Source organism: Oxyura jamaicensis, chromosome 19, assembly GCF_011077185.1.
Source record: "Oxyura jamaicensis isolate SHBP4307 breed ruddy duck chromosome 19, BPBGC_Ojam_1.0, whole genome shotgun sequence".
Classification (NCBI taxonomy): domain Eukaryota; kingdom Metazoa; phylum Chordata; class Aves; order Anseriformes; family Anatidae; genus Oxyura; species Oxyura jamaicensis.
In genome coordinates, this window is record NC_048911.1 from 239,148 (window position 1) to 254,714 (window position 15,567).

Below are 15,567 nucleotides of genomic sequence, written 5' to 3' on the forward strand. Positions count from 1 at the left end.
TCCCCTCCCCTCCCCTCCCCTCCCCTCCCCTCCCCTCCCTCCTTCCCCTCCGTTCCCCCGCCCCGCGGCAGGAAGAGGCAGGGGCTGTACTGCAGACACTCCTTTATCTCCCCGGCACGCAGACGTCGGCCCCCGCCTGCCATCGGCCCCGCAGCCCCGCCGGGGGCTCCCCGTTGCCGTCGGTGGGCGTTCGTCCGGCCAAGGCGAGCGCCCGGCTCAGGCTGGCCCCGCGCGGCAGCCCCGGGGCGGCTACGAGGAGCTGCCGCGGGGCGGCCCGGTCACCGCCCGCGTCGCCTGCTCGGGGATGCGCGCCGGGTCGCTCAGGATGGAGGTGGAGATGCTCAGCTGCCGCAGGGAACTCAGGACGGCTGCGGGGAGACGCGGGGCCCGTCAGTGCCCGCAGCCGGCAGCGAGCCCCCCGGCTCGGGGCACGCCGCACTCCCGGCGGAGGTGCCGCGCGTGTCGCAGAACCGACCCCGGCGCGCCCCGGCCGCTTTCCCTTCGGTTTTCCCCCAGGAGATGCCGAGCCAGTCGTTGCGGGACACCTGGCCAGCCGGGCCGCTGGGGCGCCAGGCGGGGACGGGGCTACCTACTGGGCCGAAGCGCTGGGAGGGAGCAGTGCTGGTCCAGCCAGGCAAGAGATGTCTGGGTGAGGCTCTCCATGCTGGCTGTGGACACCATGCCGTTGAAAGACTCGAAGAGGGGCCGGATAATGATGCTGAACTGAGGGGAGCGGAGGAGTTAAGGGCCAGCTTGGTCGTGGTCTCCCACCCACCAGCTCCTGGTGTGGGCAGCATCCTCCCACAGGCAGCAGGACGGGCCCTCTGCTGGGGTGACAGGGATGCGTCAGCAGGACTGTTCTGTGGACCAGGACAGGGCCCAGTGCCACCATCCCAACCACCCCGCCAGGCCAAGCGCTGTAGCACCACAGCTCTGGCATGTGGGCGCCCTGGGGAGCCAGGTCCAGCTCCTGGCCTGCACCACACAGCTGAGGGCAGGCAACAGGAGAGCTGCACCATCTGCATCACAGCTGAAGCTGCCAGAATCACAGGACAGCTCTTCCAGACCAAATCAAGGAGTTGGCTCACACTGTGTCCTCTGCAGGTACCTAAAAGCAGAGCATGACACCAGTATGTGTGCTCCCCAAGCTATACCCAGCTTCAGGGAACAACACTGAGGGCTGGTAAATATGTGTGTAGTAATCCACAGCAGGCACCTCCTCCACCATGAGCATGCCTATGTCAGCCTTAGGATCCCTACTGTTGTGCGGAAGAAACTACAAAGCCCTCCCCCAGTCCATGTCAGGAACCACCTCTGCTTTGCCCTAGTTGCTTCTGCTACCTGGGGGTTGGCAGACCTCAGTCTCTGCAGGACTGATGGTCTCAATGTGTCTAATCCCCATTCATTAAGAAGCTGGCCCAGCTCTTTGACCATCCTGTCTGCCACTCCTTGGCCTTTGGCCCCCTTCATCCTTTCCACTGTGTGGAGTCCAGACTTGTGTCCTAGGCATGGGCACACCTTGGCTTCCAGGGTGTGTTATACTGTCCACCAAGGTGAAGTCCTCATGTCACCAGGTTTGTGCCTGGTCCTTTCCTCAGGTCACCAGGAGCTCTTCCCTGCATGGCAACAGTGAGCTCAGCTCCACTGGTGAGTTTCATTTTCCCCAAAGAGGGATCATTTATTCCTACTCTTTTCACTCCCTTGTAACAGAAGCTTCCCCTTAGCCACAGCATCTCAGTGGGCTCCCACCACCATGTGTCATCTCCAGAGCCTCTTGAGCCAGAGCGACACAACAGTGGGCTGAGTGGGCAGACCAGCAGACCCAGTGTTTGGTGGAGGGAGCAGAGCCAGGAACAGGCACCAGCCCCAAAGGATACAATCCAAAACTTCCAGTTCTGCAGTGTGGAGGAGCGGACGTACTCGTCGAACATGCTGCGCATCTGGTCAAAGCGCTGGCGCGTGATGGGCACTCCCGTAGCTGGCAGCTGCTCCTGGCACAGGCTATGGTGCACAAGCAGCAGTGTGAGTCTGCAGTCAGGGGGCTGGGAGTTGTGGCAGCCACCCTGCAGGGAGAGGCTCCAGCAGGCCCTCAGCTCTCAGCAGGCTTCAGTAGCCCTGCATGTTTTGAGCTAGTACTGTCCTGCTCTCAGGGTAGTGGTGGAGCATGTGCCCACACACTGGTCCCACACAGCTATACTTCTTGAGCAAATCCCTCAGGTAGGGTTTGGGACAGGGGGGGGACACACAGACAAATGGAGGTCCATGGAGGTGCTCAGAAGATTTGCTGTGGCTGCTGCCCCATGGCACTGCCACTTGCCCTGCCTGGCTGCCCCCACACAGGTAGCAGCTCCCTCCCACCTCCCCTGGCTGTGCCCCCCTACTTGATTGAGCTGTTGAGCTCCTCGATCTGCTCCCGCAGCCGCTGTGCCTCATCCTGGAGGGCTGCCCGCTCCTGCTGTAGCTTGCAGATGTACTCAGCTGTCTTCTGCAAGGTGGTGGCCTTGCTGACCTGCAGGGGAGCGGGGCTGAGGCAGCAAAAAGCACAAGGTCTTGTGCCAAAGGTCTCACTGCCAAACCTTGGAAGTCTCTGCAACAGGCTGCAGATCCGAGGCTACCTGGGCATGATTCCATGCATGCTGGTGCAGCCTGGGGGCACACCATCCCCAGGAGATGCCCCGTGCCTGTGCGTGCCCAGAGCTGGCCAGCTGGTCTGCTCTGCCCTGCACGCTTACCTTGATGCTGGGCTGGGTGCTCAGCGTGCTCACCAAGCTGTGCAGTGTGTCAAAGCCCAGCTTGATGTTGAAGCGTCTCTTCTGCTCAGCAGAGATGTGTGTGATACGCCGGCTTTCTATCTGTGGGCAAGCACTGTCAGGCACCTTCTGGCAGTGGAGGTGGCCCCGGGCCTCCTGCCACATTGGAGATGGGCTGACCCAAAGCTTGCAGTGAGGGTGAGAGTGAATTTGGTTGGGCAGCAGGGAAGGGGGTGCACATGGAGTTGCTGCCCCCATAGAGAAGGCAGCGCTTGCTCCTGCCATACCTTGCTGGACTCAGGTCTGCCCCTACGGGATGTGGGATGATGCAGGGAGATGCCAGTGCCCAGCCCTGCAGTGGGTCCCGAGGAGGCCTGTCTGGGTTTGGGCCAGTCACTGCCTGGATAATAAAAGAGGATGCTTAGGGAAGATAGGCTGACACTAGGGTCCTGTGCTGGGACGGTCAGTGGGGAGCAATCTGCAGCATTGCCCTGGCTCCAAGGCAGCTGTTTCCCCTCAGCTGTTTCCAACCTCAGTCCAGTTTCCAACCTTTTCTTGTCCTGTCTTTTTCCAAATCACATTCATTTTACAAGTGCTCAGAAAATGGGAATATTTGGTAAGTGATATTTAAAATTCCCAATGTTTCTTTGGGTGGAGTCCTGAGGGGAGTAAGGCTGTGATTTGCAGCACCAAACTGAAACAACATGACATGGGAGCCTGTTTTCCAGCCCCCACTCTGGTTTCTGTGGGTGAAAGCAGGGTGCTTCCCACTCAAAAACCAAGCTCTGGGTTTTCAAAACCACACTCTGACATTTTTCTGCTTTTGTCTTTTCCTCTTTTTTTTTTCCTGGAGAAAGAGCCAGATAAAAAGGTCTGTGCCCTTCCCAGGAGAAAGAAGTCATTCTTACTCAGGTAGGTAACTGCAAACAGCTGGAATCAAAGCAGAAATTAAATTTTGCCAGAAGCAATTTGTGTTTGGTCCAGGCTCCCTGCAGGAAACAGGGTGCCCTGGGGAAGTTCCCAGTGGGGCTCCTTGGGGTGCCCAGACTCACCACAAGATGATGTGGGGGACAGCTGCTCCACCTTGGGGACCAGCAGCGGCCCCGGTGCAGCGCCTGCCAGTATCACTGGCACTGGCACTGCCTGGGAAGGGCTGGAGCCAGGAGACAGCCCTGGGCTCAGCTGGGCCATTCTGGACAGGAAGGCGGCAGGGACGTCAGGGACACTGCTCTGCTGCTGAGAGAAAGTGGAAGGAAGCAGGAGGTTGGGAGCCAGTGCCCTGTGTGTGCCAGGAACCAGACCTCACCCGCAGCACAGAGCCCCTTTGGTTGGTCAGCGCCCCGGCACTAACGGCCAAACACTGCAGGGGGACCTGCAGGGGCCTTGCAAGTGAGATGTTTGCCAGCTCTACCCAGTTTCTTTTACCTGAAAAGATGCTTGGGTGACTCCCACCCAGCACTGCTCCAAGCCTCGCTGGCACCCCAGCTACAGGCCCCATCTGCATCCAGCTCCATTTTGCAATGGGGACCCCGTTAAGCCCCCTTCTCTCCACCTGCTATGTGGTGGCCCTACCCATTCCCAGCAACCAGGAGGGCAATTCTCAACCTGGAGGAGGGAGAGGGGGCAACTGGTAAAGGGGTATGCAAGTGCTTACCGGGGAGACAGGGGATGCAGGCAGGAGTGCAGGACGATGCGCAGGCGAGGTGTCCAGGGCTGGCTCCTGCTTGGCTGCAAGAGAGAGGGGAGCAGAAGGGTGCTTCTGCATCAGGCTGCCAGTGCTTGGGTGACCTTTTGCTGCCCCATGGGGGTGCCAGCCCTTGAGCACCAACATTGCTGCAGCCCTTTCCCTGCCCATCTGCTCCAGGGAAGACTGAAGCAGCCACTGGAGAGAGGTGCTTTTGCTCCCTGCATTGGGGACATCCTATAGAATTATAGAATCATAGAATCATTAAGGTTGGAAAAGACCTTCAATCACCAGATGATTCTGGTCCAACCATTACCCTACAAAAAAGAAGCCTGCAAAGCATCCCAGGGTGTAGCTCGAACCCACAGCCACAACATGCAGCTAAAGGGGAGGCAAGCAGCACAACCACTAGGCTACTGCCAGCCCCTTAAATCCTCATCTGTTGTTAGCCTGGGAGCCTTGGTGCAGTCACATACCCCCAGCAAGCTTTGGCCAAACAAAGGAATGGATGAAACATCCTCCATGGCACCTGTCCCATCACACACATGGGCAGCAGGGTGGGCAGCACACAGCAGGCCCCTCAGCCCTTTCACACCAATTAGGCTGGAGACACCAGGCTGGAGACACGGGGACCAGTGCTGGTGATCAAGCCCTGGAGCTAACTGGCCCCTGTCTCCATCCCAAGAGCAGAGGGCGGGGGGCTCACCCATGTGTCCTTGCCTCTGGGCTTGGCACTGCTTGCCCACTCCCTGCCTCACCATGGGGACAGCCACACACCCAGTTCCACATCCCCAGCATCCAAATCCCTGGGAGGAAGCAGGGCCCCCTCTCCCAACATCCCCAAGCACCCCCACCCACCACTGACTCACCCCAACCCTGTGACCCCCCAGGGTCTCCTGCAGCCCCTCACCTGTGGTCAGCAGCTGGGTCAGGCAGGGGTTGGGCACAGCCAGGTGTGGTACGGAGGGCCCTGGCAGCCTCTTTGCCTTGGTGCTGCTAGTCTTTGCCTTCGACCGCCCACTCCCACCAGGGGATGGCCCTTTTGGGGTGGCAAACCTGGGGCTGCCCAGTGTGGTGTGGGGCAGGTGCTGGGGGGCAGCTGGGCCAGGGTACCCTGGGGGCACCATGTCCACAGCATAGCCCATGTCCGGGGTGTGCTGGGCGAAGCATGGTGTGGAGAGCGGGGACACGGGGTGGGCGAGGAGTGAGGGGCTGGGTGAGGCAGTGTAGGGAAACTTGGAGCGGGGGGTGGAGACGGGGGAAAATGAGGGCTCTGGGCCCAGCAGTGGGGGCCCAGGGGATGGGCTGGGGGGGATGTAGGGGAGGCCGAGCGGCTCCATGCCAACGCACTTGCCAGGGAAGTTGTACTGCAGCAAGGGCTTGTGTTTGAGCTGGGGGCTGAGGCTGCCAGGCACTGCAGCAGGGGGCTCGGGAGCCAGCGGTGGCACGGGTTGCTCGGAGCTGAGGAAAGCACCATGGAGGCTGAGCTGGGAGGCACCGCCAGGCTGCAGGAAATAGGGACATGTCAGGAGGAGTGGCTTGGGCACTGGCAGCCGTGGGCCATGAGCTGGGGGTCACGCTCACCTGGAGGAGGGTGCTGGGAGGGAGCAGGGCATCGGGGCTGGCAGGCATGGCCCCTCCGCCACCATAGAGGGGTTCTGCCGTAGTCACAAAGCAGGGTGGCTCCTGGTAGCCCAGCTGTGTCTGTGCAGGCAATGGCCGATGGCTGATGAAAATATCTGTGGGACAAAGTGGAGAGATGGTGATGGGCAGTGAGGGGCTAGAAGAGTGCTCCTGCTGCTATGAGCTGCTCCTGGAGAGGGGTGACAAGCCCAGGGCACACTGGAGAGAGACTCCATGCCTGGTGCTGGTGGAGATTTGCCTGGTTCACCTTCACCTTGTGGGGGCAGGACAGCTGCTGGCTCCATGGGCAGATTTGGTGCCAGGACAGCTGCTGGCTCCATGGCAGATTTGGTGCCCTTGTTGTGAAACACTGGAGTTTCACATGGTGAGAGGGAAGAGGCAACTCACGCGCCTAGGCCCAGCCTTGCCACAGGCACCGGGACAGGAAAACCCGCCCAAGGACACCATCCAGGGGTGGGGACCCTATCCCCATCCCTGTCCCTGACACCCAGCTGAGAGCTGCGTGCTCCAGCTACTCCCAGGGGGTTTGGGCCCTTCCTACTCCTCCTGAGCCAGCCCTGGTAGCAGGGACCACAGCTGCCCCAGGCTGTGGGGCAGCTGTGGAGCTGGTCTCATAGCCAACACAGCATAACTCAGAGGATCAGGTCACACTGTCTCTGAGCCACGCGACACAGTCCTGCTGGGGTCGGGGCAAGCATTTGCTTCTCTGGTCTGGTGCTGCCTTGCGTGCAGCCTGTGGCTAACCACATCCCATGGCCTTCCCGAAGCCGAGCCCCGTGACCTTGCTGCGACTCCCTCTCCCTTCCTGTCTCCTTCCCACAACCCTGCTTCTTCCGCAGGCCCAGACACCACAGACACAAAGCGCTGGCGTTATGCCTGGGGCAATCACCTCCCCTGTGAAACAAGCTGCATGGGCACATCAGCCCCACGCACACCTCGGCTCTGTGCTGGGGCTACCATTGCCTGTGCCAGCACTGGACCAAACTTGACCAAGGAGGGTTTTTCCCCAGTGAGAATGACTGTGCGGTGTGGATGGGGCTGCTGGATGTACGTTTCCCTGTAAGGTGGAGCAGGAGCACTGGATGGGCTTGCAGGCAGCTGCCTGACAGTCTGTGGCACAGGTTCTGCATCCAAGCAGCTGGTCCAGTACATAAGCACCCATGTCTCTGCTGGGGAGCACCCAGCTGTGCTCTAGCACAGGGCCAAATCCTCAGCTGACATGGGCATCTCTGCCTTCGGGCCCTCATGCTGCTGACAGCAGAGCCAGTTCAAGAACATGCAGGCTGACCCTGCCTGCCCAGCTGTGCCCTGGGCACCAGGAGGCCTGCAATGACTCCTCTGGGCTCTGGCACAGGCTCCAGTGCCTGGAGTGTCCTCACTGGGAGAGGCAAAACCTCTGGGCCTGAGACTCTTTCAAGTTTACACTGGAGGAGGAAATGCCAGCAGAGAGGGATGCTGTGGGAATCCCAGCAGTGCCATACCGCACAGCACACTGCTGGCTGAGGGTAACACTGGTGTGACACAGGGCAGGCACTCTGCTCTCCTTGACTCTGCCTCTTCCCCATGAGCCCTGCAGAGAGGCACTGCAGCCCACGTAACCCAGGCTGAGGACAGCATTTGTCTACATCCCCCTTGCAGGGATTGGCAGCAACATTGACACTACACTTCTTCCCAGCCCACTGCTACAGGTTGTTGCAAGACAAGAGTTGGCTGCTGTCGGCACCAGAGCTCTCATGATGGAAATGGCCTCTGAGGTGCTCGGATCCTTATGGCCCCACTGTCCTCGGAGGCTGCAGCACATCCTCCTCAGCCCGTTCCCAGTCCCACCTGGACTGAGGTAAGGGACATGGCAAGTGCCTAGGAGCATGGCAGAGCCACTCCTTCCCCTCCAGGGCCAGCACTTGGTGTGGGCTGTGGCATGGCCAGGCAAGATCTCAGCATTCCCCAAGGTGCAGCACCCAGCTCCATGCTACCCCTGGCCCTTCTCTGTGCCCATGCCAAGCTGCCCCCTGCCACCAGCACTGCAGCTCTGTGTGTATTTATAGACATTTCTGGTGCCCAGCACTGCAGATTCGATTCCTCTTGTGCTTCTCACTGTGTTGCCAGGATGGATGGTGGATTCTACCCAGCACAGCAGCTGGCAACCTCCTGGGCATTTTGTCCTCCCCTTCTCCTGCCCCTTAACCACCCTGCAGCTCTTGCCCACGCTCCTCTCCACTGTCACATTGACCCAATCTGCTCCCGGGCTGTGCAGTGTAACCAGGGCACACTGCTGCTTGGGGGACAAGAGCCTGTGCAGTCAGCACACTAAGCCTTTGGCATCCTTCTCAGTCCTGGAGCTGCTCTCCAAAGGGATCCAGGTTACAGAGCCTGTTCCCAAATACAGGACCCTCCAGCACTGGCCCTGGGCTCCAGGCGAGCCCTGCAGTGCTGCAGGGTGATGCCACCCCATGAGCTGGACAACCTGGCCCCTGTAACCCAGTGCCCAGAGCGGGTCCTACCTGGAGCGCAGTGCCAGCAGAGCTCGGGCACCGCACCGGGCTGCTCCCTTGCCTCTGCCATCAGGACTTCTCCATCCGCCCCACACCATGCTCCGGCACCCACTGGGGACATGAGGTGGTTCCTCATTTGGGGATTGGCTTGCACTTGCTGAGTGACAGGCACCGAGCTCTATGACAGCCACCAGGCACAGTGACAGCCCTGTGACCCTTCAGGAGTCCTGAGTCCCCATCTCTGCTTTGCTTGCCTTGTTCATGAGATGTGTGGACTCTGGGCACAGCCCCAGTAGGGCTGTTGTGGTGCCGACCCCACACACTTACACCATGCTGCTCTGCACAAGGCTGCCAGGGGATCCCTGCTCTTGAGCCACCATCAGCCATCACACACACTGCAAAAGCAGCCTTGGGTCCTAAGCTGACTGGCAGCTGCTACTCTGGCACCCAGCACCCAGCTTTCAGCATCAGCCTCCCCTTCCTGGAAAAGGACCACCATGGTGGTGGACATGGCCAAAGGACATGGCCCTGTGGTCACTCTTAGGGCCCTGCAGACCTCAGCTGTGCTGTCTAATACAAGTGCAGACTCCCAGCCCAGCCTGAGGTGCGCACTCCTCTGCGCCCACACCTCCACCTGGCACACTCACACATCCTGGTGCAGAGGCTTTCCTGCCATTTAGTGGCTTGCAGTAAGACCCAGCCCATTTGCAGGCAGCACCCTGGAGTAAAATGCAGGCCTCTACCCCAGGAAAAGAAAGACAATTTGACTGCTCATAGAAATACATTGCTTCAGATGGGTACCGTAGTGCCACTTGACAATTCCTGCTGATCACGAGGCTGTGCCGCACTGGGTGCACAACAGCAGCATGGATGACAGTGTGGCCCATGAAAGAGAGGCACTGGAGCTGCTGCCATGACACCACTGCTGCGAGGTGCTGCTTAAAAGGGGTCAGTGCAGCCTTCCAATGTCATGCAGGACCTCCCTGTGGAATGGCAAGTGTTATTTTGACCCCTTCAGAGCTGTCCCACCACCCAGCGACTGGTGCCCACCAGGGGCACCCAGGGACAGGAGGCCAATGGCTAGCAGTGAGGACAGACCCTCTTCCCAGCATGGCTCACCCCAATGGGATGCATGGAGCGAATGCATCTCCCATCTTGGGAGAGTCCTCCCAAGCCATCCACCCCTGGGGCATCCCACCACCTGCCCCAGCACATGAGGGTGCCCACTGCTGCCCCTGATCCCCATCAGCATCTGGTCTTGCATCAGCCCACAGCTGTATGTTGCAAGCCGCTCTGTTTCCTCCAGTGGAAGGAAGTGGGAAATGGAGGCTGGTCAAGGAGCTGCGGGAGTCCCAGCCAGGCTCCACTCACAGGGCACTGAGAGACACACTGTGAGGGGTTCAGAGATGCTGGTGCTGTCTGAGGCTGCCAGCTACATGGGAGGCCTGCAGCCACCAGGCCACATCAGCTGCACCCCCCTAGAAAGTGCTCCCAGGCTACTGGCTTCAGCACGTTCAAGGCCAGAGATGGTCTCTGGTGCAGTGTGTACCAGCAGCACCTGGCCCTCACACGACCCATGGGTACACAGCACAGCACAGATGGGACCAGGACATGTCCCATCTGATGCTCTAGTGCTCACAGACACTGTACTACTACAAAGGAGTGCAGCGTGTCACAGGCAGACCATGACTGGCAGCACTGATGGCAGCCCCATGGGAAGAAGCTGAGATTGCTCACCCATCCTCCTCAGCAGCCCCATTGCCCCAGCGGTCTGGCCTGGACACCAGTGGCAGTTTTGGTTTTTGGGGCCAACTTGGCACTGACAGTGACATGTCTTCAAGGGATGTAGCACAGCCCATCACAGGGGCCCAGCTCCAATGCAGCTCCCAGGCTGCTGTGCCCGGGGCTGGCCAGCAAGAGAGGGGTGAGGAGAGGGATGTGGCAGCACAGAACCTGTTCTGTAGAGGTTTCCTCTTTCTTATGGGGACAATTGTCCTTCCTCTGTCTGCAGCCAAATTCAGGTGCTTTCATACACCTGGCAAGACCCTCTGTTTGTTCACCAGCTCTTGGCCAAGCTTTTCCTCACCTGCTATGGCAGACCAGGGCACCCCAGATGCTCTTGCTGCTCTTTCCATGTTCAGCACTTTCACCCCTCAGCTACTCTTGGTCCTGGCCAGACTTCTTACCTCTACCTTGGGCTGCCATGGTGTGCACAGTGCACCAGGCTGTATGGATATGGTTCCGCATCCAGGCTGGCTCTTACCTGAGATCTCCATGGTATCATCCAGGCTGGGCTGCAGGGGTGCCAAGTCTGGCTGGATCATGTCAGCATTCCCAATATATGCTGGAAGAGCACAGAGATACAGCATTAGGGCACTGCACCCCCAGTCATCCTGTGTCCCCCCTCCCCCAGGGCTGTTCTCGCACCTGACCTATTGCCACCGCCAACACACCATTGTCACCCTGCATTGCTGCACCTCGCCCCACAGCAGAGCAAAGCCAGCCAGATGGGTTCTCTCCCTGCCTCCAGGGCCATCCTATCCCACCACCCTGCCCACCAGCACATCTAGGGCCTCATCCACCCAAAACCCTCCGTGAAAGAGGAGAAAAAACAGCTGATCCAGGTGCAGGAGCTGGTACTGGCTGGTGCTGCAGGAACTGCCTGGAACCGGGCCAGGCAGAGACAATGAGGAGCAGTCCCAGACTGACAGCGCTGCCATGGAGTCTGGTGCAAGGCAAGTCCTGGCCTCCCTGGCAGCCACCTGTGGCACCACAGCCCATCTTGCCATGGAGAGCATGGACTAGCCCACATGCAGCCACTGGGAGCTCTGTGCTTCCAGGGCAGCAGCAGTGTTGGGGCTGTCCAGCACTGGTGGGGGCCCTATCTGCCAAAGGCAGCAGCTCTCTGTTTGAAGCCAAGAGGTAGAGATGTGCCTTGGGCATGCTGTCTGCCTGGACCCCTCCTCTTCCATTTCCAGCATGACTTGGGGCACCTACCATCCTCTGGGAGCGCCTGGTGGGTGCTGGGTGTCTGTGTCATGGTGAAGAGTGTGTCAGAGATGTCTGATAGGAAGGTGTCCAAGTCGAAGTGCTGCCTGCCCCCCAGCTCCTCTTCCTCGTTCCCAAGCAGCATGGGCACCACATTGCAGAAGAGCTGGTTGCACCATTTCTCCGTTGGTCTCCAGGCATCCTCGTCCTGGGTGAGATGGAGCAAAGGAGCTGGTGGGCACCTCCCGCAGGCAGGGCCCATGCCTGCCTCCCTGGCTGCTGCCCTGGCAGTTCCCGGACAACTGCAGCCTCCCTCATCCCAGGGCCTCCAGCCTGGCACGCTGGTGCTTCTGGAGGGTGAATCAGCATCCCAACTGCCTCCCCTCCAGTGGCCACCACAGACATCAGGGACAAGGGGCTTTCAACTGCGCTTTTCCTGAGCTGCCTGGCACAGAGCTCTATATCATGCCCCTCTCCCCACTGTCCATCCTTCCCCAGCAGACTCACCTGCTTTGGGCTGGAGAGCTCTCCCTCCCGGCTGGACTTTCGGAGCTGGAAGGAGAAGAAGGTGACAGCTGGGGTGTGGGCAGATCCAGGGCAGAGCAGAGGGGGCAGCGGGCCCTGCCCCTCAATCACCTCCTGCCAGCCAGCAGGACCAAGCACACTGCCTGCTCTGGGGTCTGGCCCTGGCCACCACCCTTTCACATCTGCCTTTACTGAACAGAGCAGCAGTAGGGCTGGTAGAGAGGTGCGCAGTGGTGTGAGGCTGCCTGCACACTGCCTCCCGCGGCACCCCGGCCTTTTTCAGGCTGAGCGAGTGGCTGGGGAGGAGGCTGGCATCACGCTCCTCCCTGCATGGCGGGCGGCCAAGGCCAGTGCCACCCGGGCCACCGCTAGATTATCCTGCCCGGGAGTGACTCCCAGGGTGACACCGGGCCAGCCGGCCTGCTGGCACGTGCTGCCTGGCTGAGCTGCTGCTGCCAGCGAATCGCAGCCCAGCCGAGGTGATGCAGTGAGCCCCGCTCGTCCCACCCCAGCACGTGCACTGCAGGTGCGCTGCCAAGCCCAGCCCCAGGCCATGCAGCAGGCAAGGCAGAACCAGCTCAGGTCAGACTGCCAGAGTGCGCCACAGCACCACTGGCAGCCAGGGACAGGACCCCGCCAAGTCCCCTCCACCATCACTATGGGGGCAACCATTGGCCAGTTCCCAGGCAGCTACGTCTCTGCACCAGGAACACCGCCATCCTGTCCCACCATTGTCACACTGGGGCAGGGAGCAGCAGGGACAGGGCCACTCACCCGCTTCTTGTAGTAGATCCTCCACTTGTGGTACTCCCTCATTACCACTTCAATGCGACGTTTCCAGTAATTGCCCTCCAGCACGACAGCCTGCGGGAGTGGACAGTACTGGGGCATCACGGCCATGTGGCACCCTGGGGCGCTGATCCCCCAGCCTGGCACCCCACAGCCAGCCCCTGCTTACCCCAGGCACCCCATAGATGGGACTGGTTTCCTTGGGCCACATTGTAAATGCCTTCCCCAGCAAATCTTGCAAAGACAGCAAGCTAGGATGGGGGCTCTACTTCCTGCGATGTCCCCAGCTCCCAGCTGCACACCCCTCCCCCCTGAACCTGCTCCTGGCTACAGGAGCAATGAGGGTCCACACCCTACCTCTGGTTTTCGATGCTCATCAGCCTCTGATCCCTCCAGGGGGGTGATGAAACCACACATGGGGTTCTTCCTCTGCTCCACATCTGCCCAGGGGAAAACAGCCAGCTTTGCCCACAGCCCCCTCCCTGCACAGGGGAGGGAGCCAGTGCACTCGTAGGGCTGGGCGCCTGCTGCGGCTCTGCTGCCCCAACATCAGCCCCATCCCACACAGCATTGCCTGGCACTCGACCTGGGCAGCAGGGTCTGGCCCCGTACTCACACTGGATGTACCACGCTCTCCAGATAGCATTGTTGAGACGGATTTTATCCCGGCAAAGCAGCCGCTGCCCCTTGAAATTCTTCCACTTTGGTGACACCAGCTTCCCACTAAAATGCCAGACAAAAGAGAGGCTGAAGGGGACCATGCTAGAGCCCTCCGATTTTGGGGCCTTACAAGGAGGCCATTCCTTGAGACAGACTGAGGGCTGCCAGCAGGTCCGGGAGCAGGCACAGCCATGTGGCTCAGCTTCACAGATCTGTTGCAGGCTGCTTGCCAGGGGCCCACCAGAGCACCATAGAACAACCTGAGCTCCTGTTCACTGAGAGCAGCACAGACCTAAGCCAGGAGCTCTGCAGACCCACATTAGGCTTCTGGAGCCCTGGGATTAAAGGACAGCATACAGGAGAATTCACTGATTGAGACTCTAAACATTGCTCCAAGGTGGGACCCCACCTTCCCCGAGATGTATTCTATCCCCAGGGGACAGGAAGGGAAGTTGTCCACCCAGTCAAGTCACAGGGAGCATGTGCTACTGTGGCTCTTGCCTCACTGCAGCATTGGGACTGCTATTTTTGAGCCTCTTTTTAACTCCAGGCAAGGTTTGGAAACTGTGCCTTCAGATAGGGCCAGACACGGGCAGCAAGGCAGGCAGGGACAGCTGTCAGTGTGGTTCTGGGGACAGAAGGACATGCAGCCTGAGGACATTACGGGACACTCTCTTCCCTAGGAGGGCAGAGACAGGACCAGCCCTGTCCTCAGCCCTGCACTGCCCTGGGCTCATTTTCCACGCAAGCCTACACCTGGTGCCACCGTGCACCCCCTCACTCTGTCTCCCAGCCCAGCCTGGGCTCCCTCCTTCCCGTGTTTCCAGGCTCCTGGAGGCAGCGGTGTTTGTTGTGCAGCTTTCCATGGTGGTGGTGATGTCCCTCATACAGCCTGCAGTGTGAGAACCTTCCTTTCATGAAGCCAGCACTGCAGCTCATTTCCTTCCAGCTGAGGGACCCATCACCCTCCTGTGCACCCAACTGCACTGCACAAAGGTTCCCAAAGTCATGCTGCCCCATGGGGCCCTGTGGGAGAGGCTGGGGTCTCTTTTCCTTATTGCCTGGCTCTCCTGATCCTCTGGGCAGCCTCTCTATCATCGGTTTGGGATCCTGAATGTTTCCTTTCCTCCTCTTCCTGCTCTCCCGCCTGTCAACACATGGCCCTGGGTGATGACAGCTTCACCCACAGCTTCATGAAGGCTGGGCTGCTCCCCATGGGCAGCATTCACACACGGAGTACAGTGCATGTGGAAGGCCACAGCTGCAGCTCCTCCTGTCCCTCCAGCTAAAAGTTTCTCCCTTGAAAATCTCAATGCTGCTTCAGGTCCCTCTTATCCCCTGTATGTGCAGAGAAGAGGAAAGGTAAAGGCTGGGCTTGGGTGTGTGGGGTCATATTCCCCTGTTGCAGCATCTCCTTGGATGTACCCTGCAGATGATGGGACAGGTGTTCATGGGGAGGTGCTGGGGGAGGAGAGCTGGGCTGCTTTAAGCAGCAGCACACTTCCCATTCAAACTCATGAAACCTCCGTTGTGCACCCTCTAATGAAGACTGGCCAATTCTGCACTAACTGTGCCTTGAAATCTGCTTCCCGTGTCTCAGCTCAACTGGGTCCCATGGCAGAGGCTGTCTCTGTCCTGCCCACAAGGCTCCCTCCCTCTGTGGCTGAGCGACTTGGCAAGGAGGATCTCAGTGCAGTAGAACCGGCAACACAGCCACATTCGCATGGTGCTTCCCTCAAGAGCCACCCACTGCCAGACACGGCGGCCAAGACTCCAGGGTGCTCCTGTCCCTCTGCCCTACAGAGCGAGGTGGCTTTTTGGGCAACAGGGAGACATCACTGCTGTTACATACAGGTGTCCCTGTCAGGCAGCAGTACCTATAGCAAAATGCTCCACGCTGTCCCCAGCTGGCTCTGTGGATGGGAGGTGAACACTGCCTGTGCCTTCTGGCTGGGACTGGGAGAAGATGCAGGAACCCCCGAGGTGCCCCACAACTCCAGAGCCTGATGTAGGAACATGTCTGGGAGCTAGAGCT

The 15,567-nt window shown here is 59.7% G+C and overlaps 1 protein-coding gene across 4 annotated transcripts; it reads right to left on the reverse strand.

The window, feature by feature from the left end:
- Nucleotides 1–135: 135 nt before the first annotated feature.
- Nucleotides 136–13,648, reverse strand: MLXIPL (MLX interacting protein like). 4 transcript variants are annotated; one of them, XM_035343331.1, is made up of 16 exons: nucleotides 13,489–13,648; nucleotides 13,230–13,312; nucleotides 12,858–12,947; nucleotides 12,066–12,110; nucleotides 11,568–11,766; nucleotides 10,834–10,914; nucleotides 6,019–6,173; nucleotides 5,345–5,939; nucleotides 4,405–4,478; nucleotides 3,803–3,983; nucleotides 3,038–3,150; nucleotides 2,733–2,852; nucleotides 2,382–2,509; nucleotides 1,878–2,001; nucleotides 594–723; nucleotides 136–368 (listed from the first exon to the last, which is right to left on the reverse strand). In XM_035343331.1, the coding sequence occupies exons 1-16, from the start codon at nucleotides 13,631–13,633 to the stop codon at nucleotides 250–252; spliced, it is 2,382 nt and encodes a 793-aa protein (XP_035199222.1). In that variant the 5' UTR covers nucleotides 13,634–13,648; the 3' UTR covers nucleotides 136–249. The 4 variants fall into 4 exon arrangements, with proteins under 4 accessions (XP_035199222.1, XP_035199221.1, XP_035199220.1 ...); XM_035343330.1 differs by having other exon boundaries at nucleotides 3,803–3,986; XM_035343329.1 differs by having other exon boundaries at nucleotides 4,405–4,481.
- Between the last annotated feature and the right edge of the window lie 1,919 nt (nucleotides 13,649–15,567).

What these genes read in the sequence shown, in the direction of transcription:
- MLXIPL (XM_035343328.1), bottom strand. Translation starts at nt 13,633, where the DNA reads ATGGTCCCCTTCAGCCTCTCTTTTGTCTGGCATTTTAGTGGGAAGCTG. An exon ending in TGATACCATGGAGATCTCAG is followed by an intron (nt 6,174 to 10,833) that starts GTAAGAGCCAGC and finishes TTTGTCCCACAG; the next exon opens with ATATTTTCATCAGCCATCGG. An exon ending in CTCCCAGCACCCTCCTCCAG is followed by an intron (nt 5,940 to 6,018) that starts GTGAGCGTGACC and finishes TATTTCCTGCAG; the next exon opens with CCTGGCGGTGCCTCCCAGCT.